Below are 22,534 nucleotides of genomic sequence, written 5' to 3'. Positions count from 1 at the left end.
CTTACAATTGCTCATTTTGCCCTTCTACGAAGTTAGTTCTTCTCTTTTTTCTCTGCTCTATCTAGAAACAGGAATTTTCTTGTCCCTTCATTTATCATCCCCCTCTTCATCTCCTGACCCAGCTGCTCCACTCCTCCTCCCTGCCAGGGACTTTTGCAGTGGTGACTTGCACACCGAAAAGAGGCCTCCTATTTTCTGTATAGAGCTTGGAAGCATTCAGCTCAGTAGCATAACTATCAGGAGGGGGCATGTGAAACACGCCGATACAGTTAAGCCCCGCGGTAGAGCAGGGAGACATGGTCTCCCTGTAGTCCTGTTCTCTGTACTGTAGACACTTAAAGCAGCGGGTGGCATGGTGACTCAGTGGGGGGTTGTGAGTTCAAATCCCACCAATGACAACATCTGCAAGGAGTTTGTATGTTCTCCCCGTGTTTGCGTGGGTTTCCTGTGGGATCTCCGGTTTCCTCCCACATTCCAAAGACATACTGATAGGAAATCTAGATTGTGAGCCCCATCGGGGACAGTGCTAATAATGTCTGTAAAGCGCTGTGGAATTAATGGTGCTATATAAATGAGTAAAATAAATAAATAAATTCTGCGGTTTACAAGATGGCCAAGGCATTGAACCACGTGCATGACGTCAAAGTCCTGGTGTGGGTGACTTCATTACAATCTAGAGGAATTTCTACACATATCAGCAAACTGTAATAGAGAACATCTGCTGTCTGCTCAACACAGTTCTCCACCATAAGTCTGTAGCTGTTGCTATTACGCCTACAAAAGTTACATGGTGTTCTTATGTCATTTGTTAATTTAAAAGGACTGTTCTCTCTTCCCTGACAGTAACCTCATCATAGGGTGTGTTATCCCTATCTTCCCCAGTGATTTATAAAGTAGTCTGATAGTGTGTGTTGAGTTTCCCTACAGTATTGTCCATGCAGTACACTCTTAGTAAAAGCATTTATGGTTTATACCTTAAATTTGCTATGGGTCTGACCATAGAGACCTCAATGACTATTACGACAAAGTGGAAGAAGTTCTAGAAGACCAGCCCACTGTAGTCATCAATGTGGCCACTAAAAAATCTTCAGCGTAGTCAAAACAAAGTCACGCAATGCTCCACAAGTGGCATTGGTGTTTCTTCAAGCAAGGGGTTCATTTCTTTCTAAACAATTTGGTATGACAGATCAGACAAAGGTGGCGCAATCAATTAATATTCCATCGGTGTTTGTATTGAACAAGTCCTTTTGATGCTTCAGCCACATTTCATAAAACTAGGGTCAAGGTTGCCGCATACTACCGACTTAACTGATATCAAACATAGTGATGACGGGTGCATGATTGACATTGACACCAAAACGGCATAGTTCTACAATTTAACATATTCTCAGTCATAAAAAAGGACTGGTTATTTTTGGTCAGAGTTAGTGATCGCTATCACTAGTAGAGCAAGGATTCATCTACTATCTGCTCAATGCTGATAGCACAAGATCTTTATTCCTAAGAGAAGGTTCATTTTTCACTCTGGCAGAAAAAGTGGATAAAATTTACAAAAGAAAAATTGGCAAAGTTACTGACAGCAGCCGAGTGCAGAAAACTGAAATATGGCAAAAATACAGCTCTCTGTAAGATACATGCTAAAGAGTGAAAATCAGCAAGGGACTGTAGATTCAGACGTCAAAACAGTAAGGTTAGCAATATGTAGACATCTGCTCTTCAGCTACAGCTGGTGACTCAGATTATCAAAGCGGATGGTGTCTCTGAGCAGCTCATATTTGTGGTATTTTCAATACTGTGTTTCGCTGGAGATAATTCAGTGGAGATCTTTTCAATTCCTGTTACAGTGTAAAGCATAAACAGGACAGTTTTTTGCTGGCACGTCAAACATGTAATTGTTTTACATTGAAATTCCCCTGAGTTACAGCATTTTCACATCGGATTAGTTTTGTTGGATGGGATTTTAAAAGGATTATTTATAGTTTTCTTATTCTAGGTTTATTGTTTTGTTTTGATGGAGAATCCCATTGACATTTGTATTTGACATTTGTCTGTGCGACCCCTGAGAGCATTACAAGTCACTTAACATAGTAAAACTGCCTCTAGTGGGTCTGTGTGTATCAGTGTTTGTGTGTGTAAATATAACCATACTGTACAAAAATCCTCCCATATAATTGGGTATTTTTAGGGTTTCATGGTTGAGTAAACAGTTTTTACAAAATGTTTACAGAGGATTAAAGTCCCCTGGTGGTCTCCACTGATGTAGTAATGACGTCCTGACCCAGAGACATGGTACCACTGCAGGCAATCATTAACCTCAGTGGTGATCTGCTACAGCCAAAATTCTAGAGAACACCACGTCAAATAATCTTAGAAGAAAATTCCTCCTCATCCTTTAGGCCCGCCGCTTGTAGAAGCCGCAGGCTGCCCACAAATTACATATGTAAGCAGTGTAGCATCACAGTAATTGGAACAAAAATGGCAGTGGTCAGGTGATTTGGCCACATGCTTACCAGGCGCTGAACAGCACACAGACAGCTTGGGGCCTCTGTGCAGGAAATGTGTCTGGACCCCCTCCTTTTAAGGGACTGTGTTAATCGATAATAACGTCTTCCTCCGCCTCCCCCTGTTCCTAAAACCATAATAAATCCCCTTATTCCCATCCCAATCCCCCGCACCCCTCATTGTCCTCCTCCCTCCGCATCCCATTATTGCCCTCTCCCCCACTCCCATGATTGCCCTCTTCACCACCTCCATCATTGCCTCCTCCCCACCACCCCCATCATTGTCCTTTCCACTGCCACCATCATTGCTTTCTCCCCACCACATCACTACCCATTCCACCACCTCCATCATTTCCTCCTCCGCACCACCCCATCATTGTCCTTTCCACTGCCATCATCGTTGTCTTCTCTCCACCACCCCATCATTACCCATTCCATGACCTCCATCATTGCCTCCTCCCCCACTATCCCCATCATTGCCCTTTCCACCACCACCATCATTCTTTTCCCCCACCACCCCCATTATTGCCCATTCCCCACCTCCATAATTTCCTCATTCCCCACCACCCCCATTATTGCCCTTTCCACCACCCCCATCATTGCTTTCTCCCTCACCACCCCTATCATTGCCCTCTTTGTCAACCCAATCATTGCCTTCTGCCCCATCACCCCATCATTGCCCTCTCTTCCACCTACACACACCCAGACACACAAAGCACCATTCACCTCTCTGCATACACACACACCTTCAACTCTGCACACTGTATCCTGAAGCCACACCATCGCCGGCAGCTTCCTGTCTCGCACAGCCATGGCACTGAATGATGATGTCATTCAGTCGCTGTTGTGTGAGACAGGAAGCACGGGCAGAAAGCAGCACAGTTCCATTCCCTGCAGCTCCGCTGCCATTTTCTCTTGCGGGCAGCGGAGCTGCAGGGATTGCTCCCTGCCTGCCGCGCAGGAGGGCAATCGAGCCAGGGGCCCCAGGATCCTCAGGGTCAGATAAACTGGCCAGATTACCCTCATTATTAGCTGCACTGCAGGGGCCCCCCGGAGCCTCCGGGCCCCGGTGCAGTAGCACTGGTTGAACAGGCGGTATGTCCGCCCATGTCCAAATCCATATCCATATCAAACAATTTAAAAAAAAATTGCAGATCTGGTCAGGTATTGTACTCACTCGCCTTCTGGTATCTAATTAGTGCTTTTACGTGAAGGACAGATTTGAAAGTCCTTACTACTTAACAAGTCCTCCAACAGTGAGCCAAGATGCTAAGATGGAGCTTCCCTTCAATCAGCCTTATCTCAGGGAGTAGCCACCAGTGAGTCTTTTTTCTCCTATAGAAGGGGTTCACAACCTGGGCCTTTGCTGTTATTCTGTGCGCCTCCAACCATGGGATCCCCAGAGCTGCATGTTTATTTATGGCTTTTCATAGGTGCAGGGATAGGTTAATGGTGTTCTCAATGGTGTAATTTGAAGCTCATGGGCCCCAATGCAAAACCTCCAACGGGCCTTCAATTATCACAGATCTTTACTATTAATTGTCTTTTCATATGAGCCAAAGAGACTTTTTGAGCCCGCTAAGGCTCCAGGGCTTGGGTGCGATTGAAACCCCTGCATCTATTATGGTTTCACCCCCGAGTGCACTATGTGTCCCCCTTGACCACCGTTTGGCAAGGAGTATATGAGTCAGGGGTGGCTATTTATACTTGTGTAAATAGATGTACATGGATACAGAATGTGAATCCACTGATTGTCTGCAATCATCACATGACATTGTAATGTCAGGAGACAGGCAGGGGACAAAGGGCTGAGAGCAGTAAGTATAGGTTCAGTTCATGCTGCCCCCTTGGGCAATTAATAAATGATTGGCCTGTAGTGGAGAACCCCATTTAAAAGATGCCTCAGACATATATACTAATACACCAAGATCTGTGTGACCAGGGTTCCAAATCTCCAATTGTAGCCTCGCAACACGATTTCCAGTGGACGTCCCAGTGTGTATATATCTTGTATTCTCTTTTTCTACCTCTTGTCCTTGGCTCAATCAACTGGAAATACATTCAGTTTTAGAAACAGTTGCAAACAACAGGATATCACATTAAATTCTATCCGAGTGGCAGCATTAGAATCATAAAATCGTTCCCTCTACATTGTGAAGGATAAATAATTGAAAGTATTAAAAAAAATATACAAGATGGGAGTAATGGCCGGGAGCATTGCATGCTGTACATCATTCAGTCAGAGGGAAGTGTAATACAGAGCTTTTATTTTCCAGAGGCAGAATTGGTTTTGTGAAGTAATATTTAATTATCATATATGAATGAAGAAAAATTGTGCACAGGCATTATACCACTTCCGTTACTAGTAAGCTCCTAATATCTCAAAAAATGAGGCATGGAGATCCAAAATTGGGGTGAGGACACAACTTGTAATTAGCAAATTACTTCTCTCTTTTATAATACTTTATATGTTACATATACTTGGAAAGACTTAGGAAAAACATAGGAATAACAAACTAGATCTGCAAATCCAGTCCTATATGCATCCACCAACTAGACGCCACCCTTCAGTTATGACAATGATTCATTTAGGTCAATACTTTCCAGTTTTGGTTACTTAAAAAAACAAACCAACCAACCAATACCTAAACAAACCAATAAAAACCACTTTGAGGTGAAACCTTCCAAAAGACCTCATTCACGACACCAACTCCTTACCCAGACAATATTTTTGTGATAGATTTTAGATCTATAATGTTTTATACGTCTTGGCCATCTTTTTGGAGACCCCCTCCTTAGGGGACCGCTTTTCAATGCTTTTGGGTAGTTAGTTAAAAGAGGTTTCACTCCAGTTATGTACCTTTAAATGATAACCTCTCCCCACAAATCACAAGCATACCAAGAAAGAAATCAAAATGTACCATGACATATATCTAAGCCATCCGAGGATATTTTGTTAAAGGGGAAAAACTGAGACTGGAGTCATATACACCAATCAATATGGATTGACCTCCGCAAACGATGACCTGCCCCATTGCTCTACGTTATTCACTGTTTTTTTCATCTTGAATGTGTGACTACTATCACCGCAGTGGCTACATCACCGCAGTTGCCCACATCTGTCAAGTTGGCGCTGCTTCATCTGTCTCTGAACAAAAAAACCTAGTCTCATTGTCCAAATTGCATATGTATATATTGCATGCCGTGGTGGTGAGAAAAAGTAATATATCCTTTTGAGTCTAGGGTGACATCACCATATTTTCACTCATTCAAGAGAATTGGGCTGATTATGCTAATCACCCTTTTGAGTTCGATCAGAGTTTGACCACAGTATGATCTAATTATTTTGATAAGGAGAAGTTGGGGAAAAAAATCTCCATCTTCTCCATTTCGTCAGTCACTGTAAATCTGAGACAATCCAATGTTTTCCAGAGACTTGGCATGGACAAGTGCGATCCGATAATCTGATCCAAGTCAGGGTTGCTGAGATTTTTTTTCCTACAACTGCCTTGGTCCAAAGAAAAAATCAAACATGTGCACGGCCCCATAGAATAACATTGGTCCGAGTGCGATACAATGTTTTGTCGGATCATAGTCGGACCGAAAATAAGGTCATGAACTTTGAAGATTGATTTGCTTATTAGATCCATGTATGTATTTATAGAGTCTACATTTTGTTCTAAATCCCTAAATTCGAAATTCCGCCTAGTCTTAGATGTTCCCACCTGTTCTGTCCTCACTAAATGAGGCATGCTCATGTAGCTATACAGGCAGCTAAACCGCTATACCGGAGTCCAATAAGGAGACTGTGGTTGAGTCTGTGCTTTTATTGAACATGATAGTATATGGTGCGATAAAACTGTAAAAAATCTTATACATACAATCAGTGCATAGTATAGCAGAAATACATACTACACATGTTGTATATTGTGCATGAACATCTACAAAGCTAATATTAGAGCAGAGATTGCCTATAGAAAGCATGAATACATACCAGCAATGTAATCGCAAGGGGGATGTAATGGAGGAGTCTAGGTAAGGAAAATGGAGGGAGATGGAGGCTGAGCTACCATAATGCATTGCAAAATGGGAGGAGATTCAGACATAAGAAATAGGAGAAAACAGAAAATAGGAATGCAAACATTACTCTGGCCGCTAGAGGGAGCCAAAACAGTACAGACAAATAAAGTTCATGACTATGTGAGTTTGTCTGTACTCATACTAATAAATAACTGCAAAAGTATGTAAACAAATAATCAGATATAACAGATTAGATGTCGGAGACAGAACACCACCCCATAGCCATGTTTTTTCCTTCACATTTTGTGCTGGTACATTCATGCTTTATACACATTGATATTATTCAGGCAAAACTAACATTTTATCCTTGGTGTTATACGTTTTGACTTTTACATAGTAACATAGTAACATAGTTAGTAAGGCCGAAAAAAGACATTTGTCCATCCAGTTCAGCCTATATTCCATTATAATAAATACCCAGATCTACGTCCTTCTACAGAACCTAATAATTGTATGATACAATATTGTTCTGCTCCAGGAAGACATCCAGGCCTCTCTTGAACCCCTCGACTGAGTTCGCCATCACCACCTCCTCAGGCAAGCAATTCCAGATTCTCACTGCCCTAACAGTAAAGAATCCTCTTCTATGTTGGTGGAAAAACCTTCTCTCCTCCAGACGCAAAGAATGCCCCCTTGTGCCCGTCACCTTCCTTGGTATAAACAGATCCTCAGCGAGATATTTGTATTGTCCCCTTATATACTTATACATGGTTATTAGATCGCCCCTCAGTCGTCTTTTTTCTAGACTAAATAATCCTAATTTCGCTAATCTATCTGGGTATTGTAGTTCTCCCATCCCCTTTATTAATTTTGTTGCCCTCCTTTGTACTCTCTCTAGTTCCATTATATCCTTCCTGAGCACCGGTGCCCAAAACTGGACACAGTTTTGACCCATTTTATCATCCAAATTTCGTTTTTCTAATCTGATGGTGGCAATGACCGTTCAGTATACCACAACATTAGGTTCTTCTGTTGCTGGAAGCATTACAGTTTAAAATTATCACCCAGGACATTGGGACAATAGATAGAGAAAAAATCATTTTCAGTCGCAGTGGAAAACAAGCTTTACTTCACAGTCTTCCCAGAGGCAAAAACGACCGAGTTCTGAGGTGACAAGTGCATCGATGGATGATCTGTTCCTTTCTCTCTATCAGTGGTGGGCTAGAGAGCACACAAAGGTCCCAGCAGCATACTGTACTATAAAAAGACAATAAAAAAGGCAGAACGGCGGCGTTGGATCATCGGAGGTTGGCGATTTTCATTGTGCATTCTTTCACTCTGATCATTTTCATGACATCTAAGGACACAAGGACATTAAACAGCTTTCAGCACATGCGGAATTTATCCCTCTTCATACATACAATGCCGGGAGAAAAGAGTATAAATCTTTCATATTTTCTGGAGATTCTGAACACAATAGTCCCGAGTATAAAGACTGGTGGGAACCTTTCATGCATGGACAATTGATTGTTTTCACTGCAAGAACTTACCGAGAAGACTTGGTTGTTTTTTTTTGCATTTCTTCAGTGAAACTGAAGTTTACTTAAGGGCACACATTTAATATTCTGTCACATTAATCCCAATTAATATTATGCATTGAAGTCACTTTTATGTACAGACGTTTCTTTTATAGTCTTTCCAAATAAAGCTAAGGGATGGAAGCAAATCTAGGTTAGAGGGGTTTTCCAGTTTTATGTAAATGAGGCCTATTCTTTCTACAATAAGAAGTTCTGATATACTTTGTATTTATATTCCTCGTCTTTTAGTGAAAAGAAGCATTCCTCTTGAAATGCGATTTAAAGGGAACCTGTCACCTGATTCATTCTGCCCAAAGCTCAGGCAGTATAAATCAGATCAGAGCCTGGCTGCACGGATTGCTGCCTGGCATATTTTCCTCTGAAACTTTCCGCCATTTCAGAGAAAATATACTTTAAAGATCTGGCCAGGGACCAAAACCAGAGACAAGACTAGTCCGGCTTTATCACGTCAGGTGATTGACATGTCTGTCACTAAGGAAAAGACTGTCAAACCTCTAGCACATAGCGGACTAGTCTTGCCTCCGTCTATGGTTCCTGTCTGGATCTGATTATTTTCTCAGAAATTCTGGAGCATTTCAGAGATAGATATACTTGGATGCAATCATGGAGCCAGGCTGCGATTCATATTGCTTGTGGATTAGGCAGTACGAATCATATGACAGTTTTCCTTTAAAGGGGACCTGTCACCCCGGTTTTTCAGTACGAGACAAAAATACTGTTAAATAGGGCCTGACCTGTGCGTTACAATAGTGTATGTAGTGTACCCTGATTCCACCCCTAAGCTGCTGAAATAACTTACCAAAGTCGCCGTTTTCGCCTGTCAATCAGGCTGGTCAGGTCATATGGGCGTGGCGACATCGCTGTATCTTCCCCCAGATCTTGCATATATTTCCATTGGTGGCGTAGCGGTTTGCGCAGGCCCATCTTCTGAATCCACTGGGCAGGAGAAGAAAAAACGCGCGATCGGCGCTATTTCCCTGGTGATCTGTGGGGGCGGCCATCTTCCTGAAGCCGCGTGTGCGCATATGGAGTCTTCTGCTGCCCGGGGCTTCAGGAAAATTGCCGCGGGATGCCGCGCGTGCGCAGATGGAGATCGCGGCGGCCATTTTCCTGAAGCCGAGTTCGCATCTCAACTTCAGGAAAATGGCCGCCGCGATCTCCATCTGCGCACGCGCGGCATCCCGCGGCCATTTTCCTGAAGCCCCGGGCAGCAGAGGACTCCATATGCGCACGCGCGGCTTCAAGAAGATGGCTGCCCCCACAGATCACCAGGGAAATAGCACCGATCGCGCGTTTTTTCTTCTCCTGCCCAGTGGATTCAGAAGATGGGCATGCGCAAACCACTACGCCACCAACGGAAATATCTGCAAGATCTGGGGGAAGATACAGCGATGTCGCCACACCCATATGACCTGACCATCCTGATTGACAGGCGAAAACGGCGACTTTGGTAAGTTATTTCGGCAGCTTAGGGGTGGAATCAGGGTACACAAAATACACTATAGTAACGCACAGCTCAGGCCCTATTTAGCAGTATTTTTATCTCGTACTGAAAAACCGGGGTGACAGGTTCCCTTTAAGGCCTAGTCCTGGAGGATATAACCTCATAGATCCAATAGTCTGGACTCCAGGCTAATACTTTGCATCTACACTAATAATGAAATTATTATAGATTTTTTGACTACCATTGATTCCATACTTAAATACATACAAAATACAAATATAAATTGCAATGAACAAACTAACACTGACAGGCTGAAACAGAGGGGGAGAGGGTCCTGCCTTGTGGGCTTACAGTCTACAGGATAATGGGGAAAGCGATGGTAGGTTGAGGTGTTTCAGCAGGTTCGGTACTGGTGAGGTGGCACGGGGTCATTACAGGCTTTAATCTTTCCAAGGCCGGGGTCACAATTGCGAGTGCAATGCGAGAAACTCGCATGAGTCTCTCGCCTCAATACCCGGCACGGCCGGCGGCGCTTGGGAGCGGAGCGTGCGACTGCATGTATTTCTATGCAGCTGAACACTCCGGTCCCGAGTGCTGGGTATTGAGGTGAGAGACTCGTGCGAGTTTCTCGCATTTCACTCGCAAGTGTGACCCCGGCCTTATTGTAATGGTTGTGTATGACTGTGCAGGGACAACACAAAAGAGAGTGTAAAGACATTACAACATAGATTCGCTGCTGCTAGTTTCTGTAAGGAAACCATTTCCCTGTTTGGTTAAAAAACTTGTTTTACATCACCAAAAAAATCAGCTGTGATCCCCTGCTGTCCTGTCTGTATACTCTTGTTTCCTCCCCGGCCCAGGAGCTGTGGTGTGATCAGACCATGTCCCTGCATGGTAAGGCACAGCCATTAAACAGTACACGGCAGGGACACATGTATAAGATTATCTTGGGAAAAGAACATTTTTTTTAACACATCCAATTGTGTAACTTATTTTATTCTATCATCTATTAATTAAAATGTACTTTGTTTGTGGGACAAGATCTTTAAGTTTGTTTCCATATAAAAAGGTTCATCGTTATATTTGATATGAGGAAGTGCAGACATTGTTTTAATAAATATCAAGGTCAGCCCGCGTTGTTGGCCAAGTTTTTCATTTTGGCCCTCTGTGTATTTGAGTTTGACATAATTGCTGTAGAAGGTGTATTTAACTATGACGTGTCTCTTGCTAATTAGATTACCCATTTAAGCAATGGATTTCACACTTTTTTTTAGTTACAAGTACTTTTTTGATTTTTCCTCTCTTAGGCCTCAAAACTTTTTTCATGCTAAAAATAATAAAATCAGCTGCTACTCAGAATTCTCCAGCGACAGCTCTGTGCCTCTGCCACTGCTCTAGAGAAGGTGCATCAGCTGCAGTGGTAATATCACGTCTGCAACGCTTCAGCCGTTCATTGGGCTCAGTGTCTCCAGTCGTCTACTGCCGAGCCTAGTGATTGGCGGCAGTGTTGTTGATGTGACATTACCACTGCAGCCTGTACACAATTAGCTGAGACTCAGCGCTGGACCTGGGAAGGCTATGTAGGAGATTATTTTATTACTTTTATAACTTATACATCAAATAATAAATTTGAAATTTTAAAACCCTTTTAATATGTGAAAGGAACCTTAACTTGAACTTTCCAAATGTCATAGGTGTAATTTTCATTAATATTGTTATTTAGCATCTCACCTAAATGACTTGAAATAACACTTTATTTTTAGCCAATAAATTTATTCATTGAGACTAGGCAGCTAATTATACTCAAATACGATAATAACATTTCAGTGTCACTATGCTGAGTGAGAAAATGCAAGATATCTACATCCTCTAGTAACTGTTTATAGATTTACGATCAATCTGTTCTCGGCAACCAACAAATGATATATGACATGAATTGTGTAAGCATTGGCAGACTTAGAGAGACTACGTACCACATCCACTATGTCTGAGTTTATATCTGCCTTTTTCTCATTCCCACAGGCGATGTACATGTTCTATGCACTGGCGATTGTCTGTGATGACTTCTTTGTCCCTTCTTTGGAGAAAATTTGTGAAGTAAGTATGAGTTAATGGATGTGTTCCAAGAGAAAACATTTCATTTATGCCAACTCAAAGCTACTAAGAATACTAAATCTTCAAGTCATCAGCAAGAACAAAACATCATAATTAAAAGCTGCTAATATAGTAACCAACCAGCATTTCAGAAGATCACTCGGAAATCATGGTCTAAACAGGTCATTCATTCGAAAACTTGGAATATGTAGTCATAACCATGGTGGTTGACGGTCTAGTCATTGGTCTCTGTTTTCTAAGCCAACCAACAATACACTGACATGAGGAAATGTAATATAAAGAGCTTTCACCTTCAGATAGTCTTCTAACCATTGACCATGGCACCATCCACCAATTACTTTTATTCTAGCCATATCCAATAGTCCTTGGTGCTATCCAAGTCTTCCATGATCACTGGTAGAATTATTTGCATGGATCCCAAACAGTTAAATAATATTTTAAATGTCTACCATTAGGTTTCCTGCTAGAAAGCATAGCAATTCACATACCAAGCTCCTAAACATCCCTGTGAAGGGCTCAGATTTCCCGATTTAGAATTGTGGAAGTGTGCCAGATAGAGCACCACTGACCGAAAGTACAAACAGCAAGTTGTGATCTTTACTCTGCTCATTCTTAGGAACTTTTCAGTCTTGCTTTCCAAAGCACCATGTGACTTAAAATACATGTACATGGAAAAATATAACACAAATGAGTGTATTTTCCAGGACTGGTTCCTAGTTCTATTCTAATCCAGGCATTTAGTTTTGTCTACGTTTCATTTCCAGCTACTCCCCATAGTTCCAGGCCTACTCATTGACTTACTACATCAATTTTGTTTTCTGTTTTTATTTCCTGTGTGTCTATTTTTCTCCTAAGATTTATCCTAAAAGAAGGCAAATTACATTTTAAAAAATTGAGAATAGTGGAAAACATAAAGGTATTCGTTTTATAAATGAAGTGTGAAATAAAAGGGTTATTCCCTTCTTCACACATGGGTTTTGTTAGGTAGTGCTTGCACTTCACACATTATTAGACATTTCCAGCTATTCTTAAGATATTAGCACTTTTTTTCTGTTTTATTTTACAGGCCCTTGCCTAGGAGTTCCACCACTGCTGCTTTGTAGCTTGTAAGAACTGTGCTGAAGCTTTCTGGAAATAGCAGATAATCAAGTGATCCCAGAAAGCTTCTGAGCAGCCTTTACAAGCTCAGTAGAAAAGGACATGTAAGCACTGTACATATTCCGTGATAAGTCTCCTAGGCATCAAGCTTTAGGCAAAAGAATGCTGTTAATATCTCAAGAACAGCTGAAAATTTTTCAAAACAGTAAATTGCAAAAGTGTTTTGTTCAAGCACTATACAATTCCCATCGATGAAGAAGGGAATAAACCTTTATGATTGGACTACTCCTGTAATGGAGAACTAATGGGGCTGGCATTTCTTGCTCAGTGATGGACCCATCTCATGTTCTTCCTCTTGTGTTGTCTATAGCACTCAACTTCAGTTGTCTACTCTTTGTTGGCAATATTCTCACAGTCATTTACACAGGCTGTCCACGGTGTCACATCTCTGAATGTGGCTCTTTTCATTAACCTTCCACAATTCCCACATCTCCCAAGTTGTCTTCCATTAGTTCTGGTGAGCCTCTCATTTGAGCTGAAGTCAGTTGGGCTTGGGTGGTCACTCACCAAAATCAGAACTGTTGACACATGCTTGATGGGTTGTCGTATGCTACTTTCTGTCAGGGTCTATTATGGATGTCTGTGCCTGTCAATGTCAATGAGACCTGCCGTTGCCACTGTTATGGAAGCCTCTGATAATTACTGTTATGAGGGGGTCTACATCTGTTACCATTGCTGTTGTTAGCACTGTTATGGATGTCTGTGCCTTCAAAACAACCCATTGAGGCCAAAGAATCGCCATCTTCAATTTAACATTCTCGCGGGTAATAAAATCTCTAAATAGATGTATTTAAATAGATTGTCCAGGACTTTTTCTTTTTTTTTTACTATGGGTCTAAAAACTAAAAATGCAATAGTTGCTAACAAGCAGCCTATTATACTCGGTGCAAGTTCAGAGCGGCCACTGACCGGTACTGCCGGCGATTTAGCTGATCCATGGCAGCAGAGCAGCTCTTCTTCTTCTGGTCTGCTCTGTGAAAGGGTGTGATTTCCAGTATTGTTCTATTTGCCAGCTGGTTTCTTGCAGTTAGGCAGCTGGGAGCCAGCTGTCAATCAGCATGACGTCGGCAGTCACATCTCCTCAACAGAACAGAGCGCAAGAGAACCCGCTTCCCTTTTGACATGTCAGCGGAAGCTGCTGAATCACCAGTATGAGCAGTCTGTGACCACTCGGTGCCAGCAGAGATTAGCACCGGGCACATCAAGCAGGTAGTTAGCAATTACCTGCTTGTAGATTCTTAGCCACATTGCAAAAAAAATAGTCCTGGATAATTTAACATTAAATAGTATAATGATTGTAAGGAAAATTTGTTTTGTTCACAACAGTCATTAATCCCAAAGTGAAAATTAAGATGCCAGTTTGGTTACTTCTGAACTGCAGCTTCTCCCATCAACCTTATACTTAAGGCTGGGGTTACACTGAGATTTTGTCTGCAGCACAACAATTGCACTATGCTGCTGCTTTATCACAGAATAATATAGCACTCGTCGCAGTACCTTGTGGGTCGCAAAGCAACCCTATTCACCTGCATAACACTATGATGTACAAGGGACATAGAGCAATTTTTAGTTATGCGAGCTGTATTTTCACTAATATTGATCTGTAGCCCCAACCTTAACCAAGCAATGCCAAAGAAGTCGCTTACGCATGCAGATCACTTTGCTATTGTGGAACACAATCACACGTATTTTCTATTTATTCAGCTTCTAAAGGTAATCTGTCAGCAGGATTTCACCCCCCAAACTATTTACCGTATATACTCGAGTATAAGATGACCTGAATATAAGCTGAGACCCCTAATTTTGCCACAAAAAACAGGGAAAACTTATTGATTCGAGTATAAGCCTAGGGTGGGAAATGCAGCAGCTACTGGTAAATTTTAAAAATAAGAATAGATACCAATAAAAGTAAAATTGATTGAGACATCAGTAGGTTAAGTGTTTTTGAATATCCATATTGAATCAGGAGCCCCATATAATGCTCCATACAGTTCATGATGGGCCCCATAAGATGCTCCATACAAAATACGCCCCATATAATGCTCCATACAGTTTATGATGGGCCCCATAAGATGCTCCATATTAAAATATGCCCCATATAATGCTACACAAAAAGTTAATGATGGCCCCTTAAGATGCGCCATAGAATATTATGCCCCATATAATGCTGCACAAAGGTTGATGGCCCCATAAGATGCTCCATAGATTATGCCCCATATAATGCAGCACAAAGGTTGATAGCCCCATAAGATGCTCCATAGATTATGCCCCATATGCTGCTCAATAAAGGTTTATGGCCCCATAAGGTGCTCCATAGATTATGCCCCATATGCTGCTGCTGCTGCGATGGAAAAAAAATGGCATACTCACCTCTCGTCACTTAGGCCCCCGACACTTGCGATATTCACCTGTCCCCATTCCACCGCGTGCGCCACTCTGTCTTCCGGCTCTCTGACTGTTCAGGCAGAGGGCGCGCACTAACCACGTCATTGCGCCCTCTGACCTGTACGTCACAGCCAGAGGACATGGAAGATGGAGCCCGGCGGTGGAACGGGGACAGGTAAATATCGCAATGCTCCCCCTCCCCCGTTATACTCACCCTCTCGGCGCAGTCCCTGCTTATCTGTCGTCCCGGGCTGGCAGCTTGTTCCTGTGTTCAGTGGTCACTGGTGCCGCTCATTAAAGTAATGACTATGCGCTCCACCCCATGAGAGTGGAGTTGCGTCCATATTCATTACTTTAATGAGCAGTACCATGTGACCGCTGAACACAAGAAGAGCTGCCGGCACCCGGAGACCATCACATCGGAGATGCTGGCAGGGACCACGCCAGGAGCAGATGAGTATGATGTGACAGCCACCGCTCCCCCTTCCTCGCCGACCTCTTGGGAATGACTGGAGTATAAGCTCAGAGGGGCACTTTCAGCCTAAAAAAATGGGCTGAAAATCTCGGCTTATACTCGAGTATATACGGTATACAGGTCCTTCTCAAAAAATTAGCATATAGTGTTAAATTTCATTATTTACCATAATGTAATGATTACAATTAAACTTTCATATATTATAGATTAATTATCCACCAACTGAAATTTGTCAGGTCTTTTATTGTTTTAATACTGATGATTTTGGCATACAACTCCTGATAACCCAAAAAACCTGTCTCAATAAATTAGCATATCAAGAAAAGGTTCTCTAAACGACCTATTACCCTAATCTTCTGAATCAACTAATTAACTCTAAACACATGCAAAAGATACCTGAGGCTTTTATAAACTCCCTGCCTGGTTCATTACTCAAAACCCCCATCATGGGTAAGACTAGCGACCTGACAGATGTCAAGAAGGCCATCATTGACACCCTCAAGCAAGAGGGTAAGACCCAGAAAGAAATTTCTCAACAAATAGGCTGTTCCCAGAGTGCTGTATCAAGGCACCTCAATGGTAAGTCTGTTGGAAGGAAACAATGTGGCAGAAAACACTGTACAACGAGAAGAGGAGACCGGACCCTGAGGAAGATTGTGGAGAAGGACCGATTCCAGACCTTGGGGAACCTGAGGAAGCAGTGGACTGAGTCTGGTGTGGAAACATCCAGAGCCACCGTGCACAGGCGTGTGCAGGAAATGGGCTACAGGTGCCGCATTCCCCAGGTAAAGCCACTTTTGAGCTACAGAGAAGCAGCACTGGACTGTTGCTAAGTGGTCCCAAGTACTTTTTTCTGATGAAAGCAAATTTTGCATGTCATTCGGAAATCAAGGTGCCAGAGTCTGGAGGAAGACTGGGGAGAAGGAAATGCCAAAATGCCTGAAGTCCAGTGTCAAGTACCCACAGTTAGTGATGGTGTGGGGTGCCATGTCAGCTGCTGGTGTTGGTCCACTGTGTTTCATCAAGGGCAGGGTCAATGCAGCTAGCTATCAGGAGATTTTGGAGCACTTCATGCTTCCATCGGCTGAAATGCTTTATGGAGATGAAGATTTCATTTTTCAGCACGACCTGGCACCTGCTCACAGTGCCAAAACCACTGGTAAATGGTTTACTGACCATGGTATTACTGTGCTCAATTGGCCTGCCAACTCTCCTGACCTGAACCCCATAGAGAATCTGTGGGATATTGTGAAGAGAAAGTTGAGAGACGCAAGACCCAACACTCTGGATGAGCTTAAGGCCGCTATTGAAGCATCCTGGGCCTCCATAACATCTCAGCAGTGTCACAGGCTGATTGCCTCCATGCCACGCCGCATTGAAGCAGTCATTTCTGCCAAAGGATTCCCGACCAAGTATTGAGTGCATAACTGAACATTATTATTTGTTGGTTTTTTTGTTTGTTATTAAAAAACACTTTTATTTGATTGGATGGGTGAAATATGCTAATTTATTGAGACAGGTTTTTTGGGTTATCAGGAGTTGTATGCCAAAATCATCAGTATTAAAACAATAAAAGACCTGACAAATTTCAGTTGGTGGATAATGAATCTATAATATATGAAAGTTTAATTGTAATCATTACATTATGGTAAATAATGAAATTTAACACTATATGCTAATTTTTTGAGAAGGACCTGTATGTGCATGTAGCTCTTTCAAAGACAAATACAGTAATACCTTTACAAGGCCCATTCCTCTGTTACTGAGAAATCAGTGTTTGAATTGACATGCAAAGGCTGAAGAACTATGGTAGATCTGAAGACAATGGAGAATGTATATAAAAACAGAGAGCATTAGATCACAATCCAATGCTGAGAAGGGTCTACTCTCCCGCCTTCATTATAAGCTGAACAAGGTCATATACAGTTGAAACCAGAAGTTTCAACATACACTATATAAAAAGACACATGCATGTTTTTCTCAATATCTGACATGAAATCAGAATATACCTTTCCCGTTTTAGGTCAATTAAGATTATCATACTGTAATTATTAATATTTGCCAAATGCCAGAATAATGAGATAGAGAATGTTTAAGGTATTTTTATTACTTACTGTAAAGTCAAAAGTTTACCTACATTAAGATTACTATAGCTTACTATACACATCCTCAATGACCAATTTGAGGAAAGACAATGAATCGCAAAAATATAAAGTTTAAAAATAAATCTTTATTACATTTTAAACAAAAAATGAAAAATGAAATGCATGAATCAAGCAACAGAAATTGAATCAGGCCAAAAGCATGGAACCACCAAAATGTAAAGAGTAGGGCATGCTGATAAAATACTCAAAAGAGAAATAGCAACCTTCAACCAAAAAGTGGTATGTATGTATACAAAAAATATACTCATATCAATTTATAAATGTATAATCCATAAAGTGCCTAGTGCAAACCATAAATATTCATATTAAATTGAACAAGGTATAAAGTGGATACCATTAATTAAACAAATTCATGGAAAAACCACATGACTTGAAAGGGCCCATGTATATCTTGTGATAATAGTTTTGCTATGGTCATGTTGGTGTACAATTGTTTAAATGATGAAGGTAAAAGGTGATAAAATACCTCTAAAAGTGCTAAGTTCAAGGGTTCCAAATGCCACGTCCTCTCACCCCGACAGCGCCGTTTCGCATAATGCTTCCTCAATGGGGGTCAAGATTACTATGCCTTTAACAATTCTGGACTGCCCATATGATGATGTCATGTGTTTGGAAGCTTCTGATAGTTTTTTTTGCAACATCTGAGTTAAATAGAGAAACACCTGTGGATGTATTTTAATGCACACCTGAAACACACTGCTTCTTTGTGTAGCATCATGGGAAAGTCTCAATAAATCAGCCAAGATATCAGAAAGAGAATTGTGGACTTGCACAAATCAGACTCATCCTTGGGTACAATTTCAAGATACCTGAAGGTGCCTCGTTCATCTGTACAAACAATTATATGCAAGTACAAACAAGATGGGAATGTCTACATCATACTGCTCAGGAAGGAGATGACTTCTGTGTCCCAGAGATGAATGTGCTTTGGTCCAACATGTGCATATCAACCCAAGGACAAAAGTAAAAGACCTTGTGAAGATGATGGCAGAAGCTGGTAAGACTGTGCCAATATCCACAGTGAAACGAGTACTGGATCAACATGGGCTGTAAGGCCACTCTGCCAGGAAGAAGACATTACTCCAAAAGAAGCAAAGAAAAGCCAGACTAATGTTTACAAATGCACACAGGAACAAAGACCTTAATTTTGGAGACATGTCCTATGGTCTGATGAACCTAAAATTGAACTTTTGGGGCATAATGACCATTGTTACGTTTGCAGGAAAAAGGGAGAAGCTTGGAAGCCTATGCACACCATCCCAACTGCGAAACACGGAGGTGGCAGCATCATGTTGTGGGGTTGTTTTGCTGCAGCAGGGACTATTATGTGGCAATACTGAGGCAACATCTCAAGACAGCAGCCAGGAAGTTAAAGCTTGGGTTGAACTAGGTCTTCCAAATGGATAATGACCTGAAGCATTAAAGATAACAAAGTCAATGTTTTGGAGTCGCCATCACAAAGCCCTGATCTCCTATTGAAAATTTATGGGCAAAGCTGAAAAGGCAGGTGCTAGCAAGGTGACCTACAAACCTGGTTCAGTTACACTAGTTTTGTCAGGAGGAATGGGTCCAAATTCCGACCAACTATTGTGAGAAGCTTCTGGAAGGATGTCCAAAACATGTGACCCAAGTCATTCAGTTTAAGGGCAATGGTACCAAATCCTTATGAAATGCATGTGAACTTTTGACTTTGCAGTAAGTAATAAAAATGCCTTAAAACATTCTCTCTCTCTCTCTTTATCATTATTCTGGCGTTTGGCAAATATTACTAATTATGGTAATCCTAATTGAACTAAAACAGGAGAGGATTATTCTGATTTCATGTCAGATATTGAGAAAAACATGCATATTTGTCTTTTCATATAGTGTAAGAAAACTTCTGGTTTCAACTGTATGTTGTTACTATTTTTTTTTTGTGGTTCCCAACAGTCACCTTTACAAATGTACAATGTCTAACATATATATTTTTTTACAATGTTGGTTTCTGGGCAATTCATGCAGAGGATAGATGCCTTAAACACAAACTAAAATGAGCTTTACATCTGTATAATCAAGATGGAGCATCAAAAAAATACAACATGAAATATTAGCCTGTGGGTTGGTTAAACATTGAAGTGAAATTGAATTAATGTATGTAAAAAATGACCTTATTCCGATGTGCATCGCATTTCTATAATTTGTCCTTTACTATAAATATGTATAACTAGCTGTTTCCAGCCAGCTAACGCTCAGCACGCTCAGCACGCTCATTGATATCTAATTAATGCTGCTGGTGATTATGCAATTAAATGTACGTTTACCTTGGCTGAAGTGGTTGAATTACATAGAAAGGAAGTGCTGCGTGTGGTAATGTGGGGGGGCGGAGCCTTGTGTGGCAATGTGGGGGACAGAGCCTCGTGTGGTAATGTGTGGGGATGGAGCCTCGTGTGGTAATGTGTGGGGATGGAGCCTCGTGTGGTAATGTGTGAGGACGGAGCATCGTGTGGTAATGTGTGTGGACGGAGCCTTGTGTGGTAATGTGTGAGGACGGAGCCTCGTGTGGTAATGTGTGGGGACGGAGCCTCGTGTGGTAATGTGTGGAGATGGAGCCTCGTGTGGTAATGTGGGGGGACGGGATTATGTGTGGTAATGGGGTGGGGTGGAGCTACTGTGCAGGGGGCGGGATTAGCGAGTAATCACAATGCCTCTTATATATATAGATTTTCAAGTTGGAGAAGGGCAATACATCAGTTTGAGTATCAGGGAAAAAAGATGGTTATGGAAAAATGAGCAATAAAATGTATAGTGATTGTATTGTACTCATATACACTAATAATTACAGTGTCTTATAGATTGAAGCTTCTCGGTTACAGATTTCATGTCTCCTTCTCTCTACAGAGATTGCAACTCAGTGAAGATGTGGCTGGCGCTACATTCATGGCGGCTGGCAGCTCCGCTCCAGAGCTGTTTACATCCGTGATAGGTATGCTTAAACCCCTAATTTAAAAAAAATATATGTTCCAATAAAATGACCTATTGTTTAAAAAAAAAATTTTAATGTTATCAGATTTGTTCAGAACTTTTAGTGTTTTTTTCTAATTTAGTGTTTATATTAAAAAGCCTAAAATGTTACAGTTTTCACAATGTCCATTTAAAATAATTATAGGCTGACATTTCCAGTTCTGCAAAGTTCACTTTTCAGCAGTTATTTAAAGGGGTTGTCCAGGATTTTCTGGTGCGGGCACCAGGAGCAAGAAGACATGTGACCACAAGTATGTTATTTGCAGACATGCGGTCACATGCAGACTAGACGTGTTTGGCCTTGCTCAATCCTATTGAATTGAGCAAGGCCAGACACATCTAGTTGGAATGTGACCAGAAGGATGTAGACCGCATACTTGCGGTCATATGACCATACAGCAAATCCTGAGGATTCACAAGTCTGCAGTCAACTAGATTGACCTCAGGCTTGCGTCACAAGCCTGAACAACCCTTTTAATTTTTATCACTGGCTGACCACAATAAGGCCAAGTTCACACCACCTTATTATCGGTCTGAGGACTGTTCAGGAAAAGACTGACAGCACACGGACCAATCTTATTCAATTGGGCTAATCAGATGTGCATTTTTTTCACGCACCAAATGTTTGAATGAAAAAAAATCACCGCATGCACCAGTTTTTTCCACATTTTAAAAGAGCCTCACCTATTAAAGTCTATGGATGCACAACAGATATGTTGCATTCTTAGCATAGGACACTATTTGAGTCTGTAAAATTTAATAACTGCTGCTGTATAAAAATGTATGCCATCCAGATGACAATTGAGATTAAAATTGACTTTTTTTCTGGATGAAGCTATATCCTCATATAGACTTATTAAAATATAAGGCAGGTGATATATGCCAACTGCATTACATATCAACTATTTTTTATGCTATTTGTGTATATAATTGTGAGGCAGCCATCCTGCTTCAGCTGCACTTGGCAACATATAGAGGTATACTTTGATGCACAAACCATAATAAACAATAAACTGGAGATGATCATCCACTTCTATGGGAGAGTTTTCTAGGCATGCTCTGTGATCTGTGCAGAGGTCTCTGTGAGGTCTGGTGAATCCTATGTTACCTACAGTGGCACACATTTCCTTCGTATCTCTCTCTCTCTCTCTCTATATATATATATATATGTATATATATGTGTATACATATATATATACTGCATATATATATATATATATATATATATACACACACACACACTGTATACACATAATGGTGGAACAGGTGTTATGTATCCTGTGTTATCTATGCACATATATATTTGTATACAGTATGTATAGATGTATAGAACGCAAGATTCACCATTCATAATGCACAATGACCTCAGCACTGATCACAGATCCTACCTAGTTAGTTCTCCCATGGAAGTCAATGAACATCTTTAGTAATATATACTGTAAGATATATACATATTGTGCAGATATAGATATCACAGGATCCAGCAGTAAAATGGATCTATCCTGAAGATTGCTTCATGGCGTTGGCGATTCACCAGACATAGGAATATAGAGATTGGACAGGTACATAACAGAGGTTTCCATGTCTAGAGCTCTGCTTGCTCATAAATGGCCACCAGTGTCTTTTCATAGCTTGAAACTCATCTAGGATACAACCCACCATAAATTGCACCT

General features: G+C 41.4%; 1 protein-coding gene across 2 annotated transcripts in view; it reads left to right on the top strand.

The window, feature by feature from the left end:
• The window catches only part of SLC24A3 (solute carrier family 24 member 3), a 515,596-nt gene that overhangs the window by 340,430 nt on the left and 152,632 nt on the right, over positions 1–22,534 (top strand). For both annotated transcript variants that reach the window (XM_069768940.1, XM_069768939.1), the window contains 2 exons: positions 11,586–11,660; positions 20,739–20,823. In XM_069768940.1, the coding sequence (XP_069625041.1) occupies positions 11,586–11,660; positions 20,739–20,823 (160 nt within the window). The remainder of the gene's footprint in view (positions 1–11,585; positions 11,661–20,738; positions 20,824–22,534) is intronic.

Source organism: Ranitomeya imitator, chromosome 5 (assembly GCF_032444005.1).
Source record: "Ranitomeya imitator isolate aRanImi1 chromosome 5, aRanImi1.pri, whole genome shotgun sequence".
Lineage (NCBI taxonomy): Eukaryota > Metazoa > Chordata > Amphibia > Anura > Dendrobatidae > Ranitomeya > Ranitomeya imitator.
The sequence above is the reverse complement of the archived record's forward strand: the minus strand, read 5'-3'. Positions and strand labels throughout refer to the sequence as shown.